The 15,169-nt window shown below is 56.0% G+C and overlaps 1 protein-coding gene across 2 annotated transcripts; it reads left to right on the top strand.

Moving 5' to 3' along the window:
• Positions 1 to 364: 364 nt before the first annotated feature.
• Positions 365 to 10,877, top strand: PLD2 (phospholipase D2). 2 transcript variants are annotated; one of them, XM_021694689.2, is made up of 24 exons: positions 365 to 559; positions 642 to 772; positions 858 to 1,000; positions 1,395 to 1,500; positions 1,591 to 1,656; positions 1,773 to 1,831; positions 1,978 to 2,070; positions 2,168 to 2,320; positions 2,685 to 2,834; positions 5,110 to 5,193; positions 5,345 to 5,423; positions 6,083 to 6,193; positions 6,372 to 6,542; positions 6,893 to 7,019; positions 7,211 to 7,329; positions 7,404 to 7,517; positions 7,650 to 7,754; positions 7,983 to 8,071; positions 8,174 to 8,287; positions 8,434 to 8,483; positions 8,700 to 8,834; positions 8,962 to 9,115; positions 9,692 to 9,806; positions 10,062 to 10,876. In XM_021694689.2, exons 1-24 carry the CDS (start codon positions 451 to 453, stop codon positions 10,284 to 10,286), a joined length of 2,802 nt encoding a protein of 933 aa, XP_021550364.1. In that variant the 5' UTR covers positions 365 to 450; the 3' UTR covers positions 10,287 to 10,876. The 2 variants fall into 2 exon arrangements, with proteins under 2 accessions (XP_021550364.1, XP_044777835.1); XM_044921900.1 differs by having other exon boundaries at positions 451 to 559; positions 8,962 to 9,082; positions 10,062 to 10,877.
• The last annotated feature ends 4,292 nt before the right edge of the window (positions 10,878 to 15,169 follow it).

The raw sequence follows: 15,169 nt of genomic DNA, 5'->3' as shown, positions 1-15,169 counted from the left end.
CCGGGGAGGGGCGCCGCGAGGGCCCGCGCCCGGGGGAGACGGGGGTGGCGCTCGGGGCCGGCGGGGCTGCGGACTCAGCTGCACGCCGAGATTTCGGGGTTTCCCTCCCGGGCGGGGCGCGCACACTTCCTCATTCCCGCGGGACCCCCTCTCGCCGCCGGCCGGGCCTGGCCTGAGCCCCCGGGGACCCCCTTGGCCCGGCTTCTGCTCCGCCCGGGTTCGGAGCCCTCGCGGGCCTGGCGGGAGTTCCTGGGCGCGCCGGGTCTGGGCCGGGAGGCGGGGCCGAGGGACTCTGGATGCGGGACCCGGGTACCGGATGGAAGTCAGAGGCGGGTCCGCGGGGCGTTGCAGACTGACGGGGAAGAGGGGCTCCCGTGGGAGGTGGAGGAGCGTGGTGGGGGGGCTGCTGCAGGGCCGAGCACCTCCCTGAGGCCTCCCGGTGCTCCTAGGATGGCGGCGACCCCCTCGAGCCTCTTCCCCTCTGGGGGCGACCTGGACTCTAGCCAGTTGCATATGGAGCCCGATGAGTTGGACACTCTGAGGGAGGGAGAGGACCCAGGTACGCAGGGAGCGCGGCCCTCAGGGAGGAGGGCGGCGGAGAGCTCCCGGGGTCCACACTCTAACACTTTCTCTCCTCCTAGCTGACCGGATGCACCCCTTTCTGGCCATCTACGACCTGCAGCCTCTGAAAATGCACCCCTTGGTGTTCGCCCCTGGGGTCCCGGTCACGGCCCAAGTGGTGGGCACTGAAAGATACACCAGTGGATCCAAGGTGGCCGGGCGGGCGCAGGGGAGCTGGGCAAAGGGAGGGCTGCGACCCAGCGAGTGGACAACCACTCAGTGCCTCCCACCCCCAGGTGGGGACCTGCACCCTGTATTCTGTCCGCTTGACGCATGGCGCCTTTACCTGGACGACCAAGAAGAAGTTCCGTCATTTCCAGGAGCTGCATCGGGACCTCCTGAGACACAAAGTCTTGATGAGCCTGCTCCCTCTGGCGCGGTAAGGGGACCCGTCTGCTTCCTGTCAAGGGCAGGCGCCCCTGCCCCAGCCCCCATCACTGCTTTCTGCCTGTCGCCCTCCCCCCGCCCCCCAGCCCACACCTTCTCCTGTCCCAGCTACTTTCCTGCCCCAGCTCTGGCTGCCGCGCCCCCTCCCCTGACCCCAGTTACCAGGAAACCTGCCCAGCCCGGCTCTCCCTGTCCGTGGTTCTGTGCCAATAGCTCAGCTGGGCTGGATGCCCAAAATGCCCTTGGCAGCCTCCCTCCTTTTCTTGTCTCTGTTCTCAGGATCGGGGGCCTTCTGCCAGCCTCCAGGCCTCCCCCAGGATCCCATCTCTAGTGCCGCAGGAATCCAGGCTCTTCCTTGACCCCTCCTCCCCCCATCTCGTCCACAGCTTTGGCATGGCCCACCCTCCAGCCCGGGAGGCCACCAACCGAGAGATACCCTCTCTGCCCCGAGTGGGTCCTGAGGGCTCCGCCAGACATGCGTCCAGCAAACAGGTGCGACCAGACCCTGGGTCCGCCGGGAGGGCATGTGCTTTGCAAAATGGCTCTGGTCCCATCTGTCTTTGTCTCTCATCCCTGCTTCAGAAGTACCTGGAGAATTACCTCAACCGCCTCCTGACCATGTCTTTCTACCGCAACTACCACGCCATGGTAAGGCCCCGGGGGCTTTTTAGGTGGAGCAGTATCAGCAGACCCCCGGGCGGCAGAGGCCCCCGGGTCCGCTGAAAGCCAGAGTCTCTCCTCTGAGCCGTTGTCTTCCTCTGCAGACAGAATTCCTGGAAGTCAGTCGGCTGTCCTTTATCCCAGACCTTGGCTCCAAAGGACTGTGAGTGTCCAACGCCCCGTCACCCAGTGGCCGCAAACCTGTGGATCTCTCCCTGCAAAGGGAGGATGGGGAAAGAATTGCAGGGAGGGGGCGGGTGGGGGGCTCTGGACTCCTTTTGGGGCATCTCCTCCTGGTTTTCCCCACAGGGAGGGAGTGGTCCGGAAGCGCTCCGGGGGCCACCGAGTTCCTGGCCTCACGTGCTGCGGCCGAGACCAAGTTTGTTACCGCTGGTCCAAGAGGTGGGTCCCAGAGCGGAGCTGCTGAGGCGTTGGGGGGGAGGGGGGAGGAAGGAGATCCCAAGGGCCGGGAGGATCGGACGGAGCCCTTCCGCTCCAGGTGGCTGGTGGTGAAGGACTCCTTCCTGCTGTACATGAGCTTGGAGACGGGCACCATCTCCTTTGTTCAGCTCTTCGACCCTGGCTTCGAGGTGCAGGTGGGGAAAAGGAGCACGGAGGCGCGCTACGGGGTCAGGATCGACACCTCCCACAGGTAAGGCCTCCTGGTGTGGACGGACACTGGACACCGGACACTGGACACCGGACACCGAGGGGAAGGAAAGGAAGGATTTCCAGCCCCTGGAGCTGGCCTTGATTTGGAACCAGGGAACTGGTCTGGCCACATGCCTGCGAGTGCTCTTAGCGCCTGGGCCCCGGGCAGGGGGGCCGGGGGGCTGGGGGGGGGGGGGGGGGAGCCTCGGGGGGGGGGGGGGGGGGGGGGGGGGGGGGGGGGGAGTCGGGAATGAGGGACTAAGGCAGGAAGTGGGAAAGAGGGGACAGCCAGAGAGGGGAGGTGTCTGGGCAAGGCCAGGGGCATGAAGGGGAGGGCTGAGGCCCCCCTCATTCTTCCTGCTCAGGTCCCTGATTCTCAAGTGCGGCAGCTACCGGCAGGCACGGTGGTGGGGCCAGGAGATCACTGAGCTGGCCCAGGGCCCCGGCAGAGACTTCATACATCTGCACCAGCATGACAGCTACGCCCCGCCCCGGCCCGGGACCCTGGCCCGGTGGTGAGACCCTGACGTCCCTTCGGAGCGTGTCTGTGGGCTTCTGGACCCACTCGGTGTTTTCTGAGTCCTCAATCCTCTTCTATCTCCTCGGACCTCTTCTGACTTCAGTACCCCCCTCTTTGGCTTCTCTGGTCTCCTTGACCATCTGACCTCTAACCACACTGATATCTAATTCCCCTCTGACCTCGCTGACCCCCGCACTTGCTAATCTCCTCTGACCCTGACCTCTCTCTCCTCCTGTGACCTTTTTAACTGCCCTTTTCCCACGGTGTCTCTCTCTGTGCCTTAGGATCTCTTCAAAACTCTCTGGTTCATTCATTCATTTAGTAAACATTTTCTAAGCACCTACTCTGTGCCAGGCCCAGTGGCAGGAGGAATAAGACAGCCCAGTAGGTGATTCAGTCATGAAGCAATGGCAAGTTGCCATTCTGGAGGAGCCCAGAGAGGGGGGCTCACCCCCACGTGCGGGGACGTCAGGACGGGCTTGCAGGAGACAGCATCCTCGAGGACAAGGATGGCCCCGTGCCCGAAAGCTGGAAGTAGCCTGGCATGTTGGGGAGCCGCCGGGACTGACCCTTGCAGCAGGGGAGGGGGGAGAAGCAGCTAGAGAAGAGGTGGGGGGGCGGGGGGGCCTGGCTGGGCTCCCCATACTGAGCGGAGGCAGCTGAACCTCATCACAGGCAGGAGGGGGTCAGGGAAACATTGTTTTCTTGAAGGTGCCGTGGACATTTATTTTTTACACCAGAACTAACAGCTGATACTTACAGAGTACTTACTGGGTGCCGGGAACTGTCCGAAGTGTTTTACGTGTGTTATTAAGTCCTCACGCGAACCCTGTGAGGCAGGTACGGTTGTCTCCATTCTACAGATGGGAACACTGAGGCAAGGAGAGGTTGAGGAACTTGCCCAAGGTCACACAGTCTGTAAACCGTGGAGCTGGGATTCAAATCCGGGCAGGCTGGGCCAAGACCCCGCTCTTCACCATCACACTAACTATTAATTGTTAGAAAGTCAAACGGGGCACCTGGCTGGCTGGCTCAGTGGGGGGAGTGTGTGACTCTTGATCTCGTGGTCGTGAGTTCGAGCCCCACGTTGGGTGTAGAGATTGCTTCAAAAGAGAAAAATCTCGGGCGCCTGGGTGGCTCAGTTGGTTAAGCGACTGCCTCCGGCTCAGGTCATGATCCTGGAGTCCCAGGATCGAGTCCCGCATCGGGCTCCCTGCTCGGCAGGGAGTCTGCTTCTCCCTCTCCCACTCCCCGTTTGTGTTCCCTCTCTCGCTGTGTCTTTCTCTGTCAAATAAATAAATAAAATCTTTAAAAAAAAAAAAAAAAAAGAGAAAAATCTCAAAAAAATACATAAGTGAAATAAAAAGTCAAACAACGCGGAAGCATATATGTTTTTTAAGATTTTATTTATTTATTTGAGAAAGCACAAACGAGAGCAAGCATGAGCAGGGGAGGGGCCGAGGGAGAGGGAGAAGCAGACTCCCCACTAAGCAGGGAACTGGACGTGGGCTCGATCCCAGGATCCCAGGATCATGACCTGAGCCGAAGGCAGACGCTTCACGGACTGAGCCACCCAGGTGCCCCGGTTATTTCTTATCTTAAACGATGCTGCAGTGAACACAGTCTTTGCCTAAGTATTTAATAGGATGCATTCCTAGAAATAGAATGACTGTGTGCATTTAATGACATTAAAGAGTATGTGTGTTTGATATTCTGATAGATTAGGCCGAACTGTCCTCTAAAAATGCTATAACCAATGTATATTCCCATAGTCTAGGAGAATACTCACTTCCCCACATGCTGATATTGAAAGTTGCCAGTGATCTTTATTTTTGCTAACCTTGTGGATTAAAGGCATGTTATTTCATCTTAATATCACTTTCCTTCTTCACTAGTGAGATTGAACATCTTTTCCTATGGATGACCATTTTAATTTCCTCTGTGAACTGTCAGTTCTTACTCTTTGCTTACTTTTCAGTTTGCTCATATGTCTTTTTCTTGCTGATTTGTTGGAACTCTTTATGTATGATGTATTAAACCTTCCAATCGTTAGTCATCTTCTTTCGTTTATTGTGTCTTTTGTGATTTTTAATTTTATTTAGCTTACAGTGGCAAATTTGTCCCACTTTGATACACCTATAATACCATCTGACTGCTATGATCTTTGACCCTGCTGTCACCTCTGATCCGTGACTGTCCTCTGGTCTTCACTCTCCAGAGCTTTCTGGCTTCTAACTCCCCTGACCTCCTTGGCTTGGCCTCCTTCCCAGGTTTGTGAACGGGGCAGGTTACTTTGCTGCCCTGGCAGATGCCATCCTACGAGCTCAAGAGGAGATTTTCATCACAGATTGGTGGTGAGTAAGGGAAAAGCTCAAACAGGAAGGGGCAGGATAGGGCCTGCGGGGGATCAGCTTACCGGCCAGCAGAGGGAGGGGCCGGGCCGGGGAGGAGTGGCTGGTTGCTGGGGCTTAGCTTGCCTCTCACCTCTCCTGCCCTGAATGCCAGGTTGAGTCCTGAGATTTACCTGAAGCGTCCGGCCCATTCAGATGACTGGAGACTTGACATTATGCTCAAGAAGAAGGCGGTGAGGAGAGCGGTCAGGCTGGAGGGGTGGCCTGTGGGGGGAGGTTGGTTAGAAGGGACTGCTGCATGGGAGAAGGTCGGGAATCTGAGGCTGCCCTCGTCATGCCCCTCCTGTACCTGGTATAGACTTCTGTCCCAGTACCCTTTACACTTTGTTGTCTTACATGGGGGTGTACGTGTCTTGTCTTTCTCACTGGACGAATATGGCTAGTTTCAGTACAAGGCACGGTGTCTGCCATGTTGGGGGCATCCGTAGATGTTAGTGGACGGACAGACGGGTGATGGCGAGTGGGGGCCAGTGGACGGATGCATGATGGGAAGAGGGACAGATGGAAGGATAGACAGTTGAAAGGGGGTGCCAGCAGGAGCGGGGCTGGGTGGATGGATGATGGATGGTACATCAGGGGGTGAGTAAATGGTTGGGAACATGGGTGGACAGATACTGATAGGCAGGTGAGGAGCTGTGTGGATGGATGAGCTGGTGAACAGGTAGCTTGCCCATTGCTGAGTTGGGTGCGAGCATCACAGCAGGGTGTGAGCGTGGAGGCTCTCCAGGCTGAGTGGAGGTCCACACAGGAACCCCGAGCATGGGACAGGGTTCGGGAGGGTAGAAAGGGGCTGTCGTGAGAGATCTGAACCCCTCCCCACCCTCCCCACCAGGAGGAGGGTGTCCGTGTGTCCATCCTACTGTTTAAGGAAGTGGAGTTGGCCTTGGGCATTAACAGTGGCTATAGCAAGAGAGTTCTGATGCAGCTGCACCCCAACATAAAGGTGACTCGGGCGTCAGAGACCCCCACACTGACCACGGCCTCCCCTCCCCCCCAGGCTTCCCCGTCCCCTCAACCCTCCCTTTCCTTCTCCTCCTTCCATCTTCCCGTCCTCCCTCCCAACGCCTCCTGTCTTCTCTCACTGAAGCCCGCCCCCGTGAACCCCCCCACACCTGCTGCAGGTCATGCGCCACCCAGACCAGGTGACCCTGTGGGCCCATCACGAGAAGCTCCTGGTCGTGGACCAAGCAGTGGCCTTCCTGGGGGGGCTGGACCTCGCCTACGGCCGCTGGGATGACCTGCGCTACCGCCTGACTGACCTCGGGGACCCCTCTGGACCAGTGGCCCCACAGGTAATCCCCTAGGCCTTGCTGAGCTCCCCGAAACAAAGCCTCGACACACACCCCCTAACCCCTCTGGTCATTCCAGGCGCTGCCCACATCCGGGTTCCTCTTTCTGGGGCCCCGGGAAGGTGCTTTGGAGTAGACCCAGTCCCTCCCCCCCCCCCGCCCCCCCCCCCCCCCCCACTAGGATAGCGAATGCCACTGAAGGGGAGGCCCAGGTCCAACTCTCTCCGTCTCACTCTTACTCTGTGTCTCTCTGTCTCGCAGTCTTTCGGTGCTCCTCTCTCCTCTCTGGCCCTGGCTCTGTATGGCCCCCCGTGACCTCTCCTTGCCCCCGGCTTGGGTATGTTCCCCTACAGCCTACCCCCCTGGGCTCCGACACTCCAGGAAGCCCAGATCTCTCGCAAAACCAACTCTTCTGGCTGGGCAAAGACTACAGCAATCTTATCACCAAGGACTGGGTGCAGCTGGACCGGCCTTTTGAGGGTGAGAGTCCCCTCCTCCAAAGCCCCCAAGAGCCGGGAGTAGGAGCAGATGTCCGGGTCGGGGCTGTGAACAGGATGAGCCGGATCAAGGATAACGCGGCCTTCCCTCTGCTCGGCTCCTCGTCCTCCCTGCCCCAAGTGTCCCCACGAGACCATCCCTGACCTCGCCCCTGATTCTCCCGGGACCCCCAGATTTCATTGACAGGGAGACCACACCGCGGATGCCATGGCGGGACGTTGGGGTGGCCGTGCACGGTCTCCCCGCCCGGGACCTGGCTCGGCATTTCATCCAGCGCTGGAACTTCACCAAGGTGCTCACTCCGTCCTGGGGGTGCTGGAGGTGGGAAGGAGCCACCTCCCACTGACTGCGATCCCTCCACCTCAGATGACCAAGGCCAAGTACAAGATACCCATGTACTCCTACCTGCTGCCCAAATCCACCAGCACTGCAGACCAGCTCCCCTTCACGCTCCCAGGGGGGCAGTGCGCCACGGTTCAGGTGAGCTTCCCCGTTTCAACCTGTCCTCACCTCTCCCTCCCTTCAGCCCACTCCCACAGACCTGAGAGCCCCCCACACCTGAGGTCAGGAGCCACATCACATTCCCTGTCCCCCCACCCGCCCCTGCCCCAGGTCTTACGGTCTGTGGACCGCTGGTCAGCAGGGACTTTGGAGAATTCCATCCTCAATGCCTACCTGCACACCATCAGGGAGAGCCGGCACTTTCTGTATATCGAGGTCTGACGGGGGTGGCGGTGGGGCAGAGAAGGGAGGGGGCGTCCGAGGAGACGGACTGAGGATAGCAGTGGGGTCAGTTCTGCAGGGCTGGTGTGGCTGGGCCTGGGGAGGTGTGCAAGCCCAGGCACCGGTCCGGGAGCCTCGGGGTGGGGCTGGCGCCAGAACGGAGGGCAGAGGGTAGGGGGCAGCGGCCTGGCGGCTGATGCCTGTCTTTGGTCCCTGCCCCAGAATCAGTTCTTCATTAGCTGCTCAGATGGGCGGACCGTTCTCAACAAGGTGGGCGATGAGATTGTGGATAGAATCCTGAAGGCCCACAAGTAAGGTGGACTGGAGGGAGGATGAGTTGTGGGCGTGGCTTAAGCCCCTGGAGGGGCGGGGCTTGGGGCTGGCCCTGCCTCTGACTCCGCCCCCTTCCCCAGACTTGGGCAGTGCTTCCGAGTCTACGTGCTTTTGCCCCTGCTGCCCGGTTTTGAGGGTGACATCACTACAGGTGGTGGGAACTCCATCCAGGCCATTCTGCACTTCACCTACAGGTGACCCCCCATGGCCTTCCCCCCGCGCCCCTGTCCTGACTCTGTCCCGATCCCTTCCTGCTGGACTTCTGAGGTCCACCTTTCTCCTGACATCCCCCAACCCCCTCCCCCAGCCTCCGCCTCCCTCACCCATTCTTTTCCCTCAGGACCCTGTGCCGTGGGGAGTATTCGATCCTACATCGCCTCAAAGCAGCCAGTGAGTGCTGGGGGCGGGGGACCTGGGCGGGGGAGCATATCATTCTCTCCGTGTTCTGGGGTTCTGGGGTTACTGCTCTGAGATCACAGGTAGTCTTCGACTGTAGGGAGAATGTGGAGAATAGGCTCTAGACCTTTTGAAATGGGGAGGTAGCTGGGACAGGGCTCCATCTGCACGTGAGGGCACCGGTCACCTCACCCCCCATCTTTCTTACAGTGGGGACAGCGTGGCGGGACTATATGTCCATCTGTGGGCTTCGCACCCATGGCGAGCTGGGCGGGCACCCGGTCTCAGAGCTGATCTATATCCACAGCAAGATGCTCATCGCGGATGACCGGACAGTCATCATTGGTCAGTCCCTCATCTGGACCCCCGGCAGCGAGAGGAGGGTGGGGTAGGGTGATGGAGACCGGCTGGTCCTCTGGTAGAGAGTCCCCCGGGGCTCAGGCAGACACAACGTGTCCTGCACCCGTCCCAGGCTCCGCCAACATCAATGACCGCAGCTTGCTGGGGAAGCGGGACAGTGAGCTGGCCGTGCTGATCGAGGACACCGAGATGGAGCCGTCCCTCATGGACGGCAGGAACTATCAGGCGGGCAGGTTTGCCTTGAGTTTGCGGAAGCATTGCTTCAGGTAGAGACCGGATGGGGTGCTGCGGGGGAGGGGGAGGTCGGGAGGGGGCTGGTCTGCCTTCTGGGCAAGTGTGAGGCCTACAGGTAGTATGGAGTCCCCAGTCTGGCTTAGGGTACCAGCAGAGTAGGGCTATCAGAAAAATGAGAAACAAACATTCTAAAAATAATTTGGTAATTTTTCAAAGTAGTGATCAAAGAAGAGACAGATTAAAGCTCTGTTGGGCTCATTTACCCTTATTTTACTATTTAACAGTGTGTTTATTTTGAATCACCTGGGTCGGCACAACATAACTTTTCTAGCAGTCAAGCTCTCCAAGGATCTTTTTTTTTTTTTAAGATTTTTAAATTAATTATTTGTCAGATTGAGAGAGAGAGAGAGAGCACAAGCAGGGGGAGTGGCAGGCGGCGGGAGAGGGAGACTCCCCACTGAGCAAGGAGCCCGACGCGGGGCTCGATCCCAGGACCCTGGGATCATGACCTGAGCCCAAGGCAGATGCTGAACCGACTGAGCCACCCAGGCATCCCAGGTTCTCCAAGGATCTTAATCTGACCTTGTGGGGACCCTTTTGTCCTGTAGTGTGATTCTTGGGGCAGATGCCCGGCCAGACCTGGATCTCCGAGACCCTGTGTGTGATGGCTTCTTCCAGCTGTGGCAAGACACAGCTGGGAACAACGCCAACATCTATGAGCAGGTGGGCACCGAGGGGGTGCTGGCTGTGTGGAAATCCATGGATTGTCCTGTTCGGGGTAGGACGGAGAGAGCCCCACCACCGAGCCATTCTCAGAAGGGAGAAGAGGGTGTGGGGGGCATATCACGGGGTTCAGCGGCTTGGGGTCAGTGTTGGGGGATGTGGTGTGGGGACTGGGGGCGTCCAGCCCACTTGGGCTTCTGGACTCTTGGCAGAGTCTCTCCAAGCCTTGCTGGCTTCTGTGCCCCCTGCCCACAGATCTTCCGCTGCCTGCCATCCAATGCCACGCACTCCCTGCGGGCACTCCGCGAGTACGTGGCTGTGGAGCCCCTGGCCACAGTCAGCCCACCTCTGGCCAGGTCTGAGCTCACCCAGGTCCAGGGCCACCTGGTCCACTTTCCCCTCAAGTTCCTGGAGGATGAGTCTTTGCTGCCCACCCTGGGGAGCAAGGAAGGCGTGATGCCCCTCGAAGTGTGGACATAGCGGCGGCTCCGGCCCGGGACAGCTGCCGGGCTCCACCGAGGCTGGCTCCCTGCCCCAGCCCTAAGGACGGAGGGCAGTGCCCTCTGAGACCCAGGGCAGGCAGGCAGGCCTGAAGGGGACTAGAGAAGTCCCAGCAGCAGACCCTCCCTTGAGAAGCAGCCAGAAGAGGACGCTCCCGCCCCCGGGCTGGGGAGGCGGGAGAGAGTCCCGGAGAAATTCCTTCTCCCTGCTGCCCAGTTGAAACCACTGTTCTGGAGAAGCAAACCTCCAGCTGGCCCTCCCGAAAGCCTGGGGAAGACTGTCCCTGCAGGAGGAGGCCGGCTCTGTCCTGGTTCTTCCATCGTTCCCTTCCTCCTCTTGCCCTTGAATCCCTCCCACCCCACGGCCTCTCCAGGCCCATTACCGCCAAGGTGGAGGGAAGGATGAAGCCTCTTCAGGCTTCAGCCCCCACGGTGGGGAGGGTGGGGTGCACACTAACTACCCGCCCTGCCCCAGACAGACACTAGCTTTGTATCCGTTCAATAAGCATTTCATAAATAAAATCATAGAAGGGGTCCCTGCCTCTTCCTTGGCCAAACCGAGAACTGAGCGCTTGCCTCCCCCTTCCCGCCCACGTGAGCACTGGGCCCCCGCACCTTCTCGCCACCCAACTCCTGTCTCCTTTTTGCAGCTTCGTCTCTACTGTACTCGTCTGTAGTCTCAGGAGCTCGGTCACCCAGCTGCTGGGAAGAGGTGTTCACAGTGCGCCTGGCTAGCAGGAAGGGTAGGGCCAAGCCAGGACACCTGGAGAGCCAGGGAGCTGGTGCTTCCCTGCACGAGAGGGGCTGGAGGGGCTGTCTCTTGGTCCTCGAGTGACAGCAGGGGAAGAGGCTCAGGGAAGCCCCTTGGGGAACGGTTAAGGGCATAGGCTTGAGGGCTGGAAGAACAGGGCCCAGATCCTGGGCTTGTCATGACCAAGGTGACCCTGTCAAGTCCTATCACTTGTGTGGGCCTCAGGGGTCCCAACTGGGAAATAGGAATAATACTTCCATAGAGGGCTTGCTGTAAAGAGGTAGTCACCGATTTAAATATTTATCGAGCATCTACTTTTTGCCAAACACGAGCAGGTGTTCAGTAGCCACTTGTTGCTGGGGGCTTGCTAGCATATCGAACAGGCAGGTGTACCCATTTCCACGACTGCACAGAGTTTGCTGGCCAGCGCCTCTCCAGGCGGAAGGGAGGCAGATGCACCCCGGAGATATTGCAGGTCTGGTTGCAGACCCACCGCCGGGAAGGCAACATGGCAGCAAAGTGAGCCACGTGACTTTGTTGGCTTCCCAGGGCTTGTTAGGGTCACACTCTTCATCAGTTTTACTTTCCTGTGCTTCTGAGAAGCTGTATTCTGTTGGGTAAACATTGTCGTACCCATTATGTTGCATTGCTCTGTATTAGACATCCAGGGGTGCCTGGGTGGCTCAGTCGGTTAAGCAACTGACTTGATTTTGGCTCAGGTCGTGATCTCTGGGTCGGGAGATGGAGCATTGCGCTGGGTTCCATGTTCAGTGTGGGGTCTGCTTGAAGTTCCTTCTGTCTCTCTCTCTCTCTCCCCCCTCCCCGTCTGCCCCTCCCCCCCATTTGCACTCTCTTTCTCTAAAATAAATAAAAAATTTTTAAAGATTTTATTTATTTATTTGACAGAGAGAGAGAACACAAGCAGGGGGAGCTGCAGAGGGAGAGGAAGAAGCAGGCTCCCTGCTGAACAAGGTGCCCCACGCAGGGCTCGATCCCAGGACCCATGACCTGCGCCGAAGGTAGATGCTTAACCGACTGAGTCACCCAGGCACCCCTGATTTTATTTTTTAAAGATTTTATCTATTTTAGGGCATCTGGGTGGCTCAGTCTGTTAAGCATTTGCCTTTGGCTCAGGTCGTGATCCCAGGATTCTGGGATCGAGCCCCACGTAGGGCTCCTTGCTCGGAGGGGAGCCTACTTCTCCCTCTTCTGCCCCCTGGCTTGTGCTCTCTCACTCTCTCTGTCTGTCAAATAAATAAATAAAATCTTTAAAAATATATAAAAATAAAAACAAATAAAACAGACATACATGCCAATACATGTAAATACCAACATAATAAAAAAAAGTTATGTTACACCATACTGTAGTCTATTAAGTACAATAGCAGTAGGTCTAAAAAAACCCAATGTATATACCTTAATTTAAAAATATTTTAATTATTGCTTAATTATTAATTACATAAATATTAATATAATATATAAATAATAATATGTAGTTATTACTTATATAAATATTATAATAATATTTAATTATTTAAATAATTGCCGGGGCACCTGGCCGGCTCAGTCGAAGGAGCATGTGACTCTTGATCTCAGGGTTGTGAGTTCGAGCCCCACATCGGGTGTAGAGATGACTTAAATAAATAAACTTAAAAAGAATAAAAATAAATTAAAAATGTTTTTAAAATGCTTAAACATCACTTGAGCTTCCGGTGAGTCATATAACTGACCACGGATCACCATAGCAAATATAACAACAATGAAGAAGTTTGAAACATTGGGAGAATTACCAAAATGTGACATAGAGACACGAAGTGAGCAGATGCTGTTGGAAAAAGGGTGCCAACGGACTTGCCCGACCCTGGGTTGCCATAAACCTTCCCTTTGGAAAAACTACAACAAAACTAGGTATGCCTGCAAATGGTGTGGTCTATAAGAGAGTGTAACACACAGAGGGTTGAGGAGGGTGACCTCCCAGCGCAGGCGGAGAGACGGGGATAACAGAGGGGTATACACAGAGAGCTCTTCACCTGAATTGTTGGCGTTTATTTAAGCTGAGTGGTGGGTAGATGAACTTATATATATATAATATGGGTCTTTGATGCCATACTTTATGATGCCTCTTCATGGAAGAGGTGATTTAGACATAAATATATATATATATTTGTGTGTGTGTGTGTGTGTGTGTGTGTAACTGAACTATCTTGCAATTAGGAAAAAGTTGAGTGCAGGTCCTGGCTTTTGCCTATCAGTCCCTCAGCCTGGCTCCCCAGTCTGAGAATTGACCGCGGAAGCAGAGGGAAGTGGAGGGGAGCAGAGGGAGTAGTTCAGGAAGGCTTCCTGGAAGAGGTGTGTGCGGGTGGATGACAATGGGGAGAAGGGGGATGCTGTTGCCTTGCTCCCATCCTTTGAGCCCAGCCCTCCCTTCCTCTGAAGAAGCCGCTTGCACACGAGAAATCCCCCCTCCCACATACAGCGGTCCCCTGGTACTAATTGGCATCCTGCTAATTAGCCTCATTGTCAGCAGTAAGTGCCTCTTTCCCGCGGGGACTGTTACCTCATTAACCGTGGAGGGGGGTGGTGGAGGCAGCAGCTGTCCCGAGCTGGGCTGGGGCTGGGTGGGCTTCTGCTTCACACTGTCTGTTTGGTCTATCTGCAAACTTCGCCCCCCGACCCCAATTAGTCCTGGAATTTCTTGAATGGAAGCCAGCGCAGTGCAGGGGGCAAGCAGTGGGCTTGGAATCAGACGAGGTGGCTCTAGACCCAGGAAGAACAGAATGAATCCAGACTCCCGAGGTGGGTGGGAGGCCCCGAGGACACCTGCGCCTGTGGGGGATGTTCATCTATCCCCGAGGGGGTCCTACAATTTGTCTTATTTTTACTATTTTAATTTTCCTTGGGACACCTGGGTGGCTTAGTCAGTTAAGCATCCGACTCAGGGTTGGCTCAGGTCATGGTCTCAGGGTTCTGGGATCCAGCCCCATGTCAGGCTCCTTGCTCAGTGGGGAGTCTGTTTCTCCCTCTCCCTCTGCCCCTCCCCCCCAACAATACATTAAAAAAATATATTTTAACTTTCCTTGGTGCCCAATCCAGGACTTTCTCTACCACATCATCTCTAAGTTTTTATTATGGACAATTTCATATGTACACACATAAAAGACAATATGAACCCTCATGCATCCAAGTGTCCATATTCCAGCCTCAGTGATTATGAACACAGGGTCAGTCTTGTTTCTCTGCACTTCCCACCTTCCAGCCTATCCCTGCCCTCTTCATCTGCTCACTCATTGAGTCAGTATCTCTTTATTTTATTTTTTTTAAGATTTTATGTATTTATTTGAGAGAGAGAGGGAGAGGGAGAGAGCACAAGCAGGGGGAGCAGCAGAGGGAGAGGGAGAAGCAGCTCCCCGCTGAGCAGGGAGCCCGATGCGGGGCTCGATCCCAGGACCCTGAGATCATGACCTGAGCCGAAGGCAGACACTTCACCGACTGAGTCACCCAGGCGCCCCCCAGTATCTCTTTATTAAACACTGCCTATGAGTCAGGCATAAGCAAATGTATTGAGGACTTAGTATATGCCAAGTGCTTTACATATCTAATTCTATTTTATCCTAATCTATTATCTCTATTTTATAGATGATAGAATTGAACCTCAGAGAGATTAATGACTTGCCCAAAGGACTAACTTCAAATTCTGTTTCTTTTCTACTATCCCATGGTCTTTATCTTGCATTACCATATATCCCAGTGCCTGCCCAAAGGACAGAAGCCTTCATTCACTTAACATGTTACTGAACCTCTAAGGGGCACCAAGACCTGTGCTGAACACGGCTGACATGATTCCCGCCTTTAAGGAGATGCGACAGACATTTACAATTCAAAGTCTCAAGTGTTACCATGGGTTTAAGCCAGGCAGTTAAAACAGAAGAGCTAACAGTTCGTTGAGCGACTGCCTTCGGCTCAGGTCATGGTCCTGGAGTCCCGGGATCGAGTCCCACGTCGGGCTCCCTGCTCGGCAGAGAGCCCGCTTCTTCCTCTGACCCTCCCCCCTCTCATGTGCTCTCGCTCATTCTCTCTCTCAAATAAATAAATAAAATCTTTAAAAAAAAAAA

This window comes from Neomonachus schauinslandi, chromosome 15, assembly GCF_002201575.2.
Source record: "Neomonachus schauinslandi chromosome 15, ASM220157v2, whole genome shotgun sequence".
In the NCBI taxonomy this organism is placed as follows: Eukaryota; Metazoa; Chordata; class Mammalia; order Carnivora; family Phocidae; genus Neomonachus; species Neomonachus schauinslandi.
Note: the sequence above shows the minus strand (reverse complement) of the source record. Positions and strands in the feature narration are given on the sequence as shown.

Coding starts and splice junctions, on each gene's coding strand:
- PLD2 (XM_021694689.2), top strand. CDS start 451: ATGGCGGCGACCCCCTCGAGCCTCTTCCCCTCTGGGGGCGACCTGGAC. Junction 6,194..6,371: donor AGCTGCACCCCAACATAAAG/GTGACTCGGGCG, acceptor CACCTGCTGCAG/GTCATGCGCCACCCAGACCA. Junction 6,543..6,892: donor CTGGACCAGTGGCCCCACAG/GTAATCCCCTAG, acceptor GTTCCCCTACAG/CCTACCCCCCTGGGCTCCGA.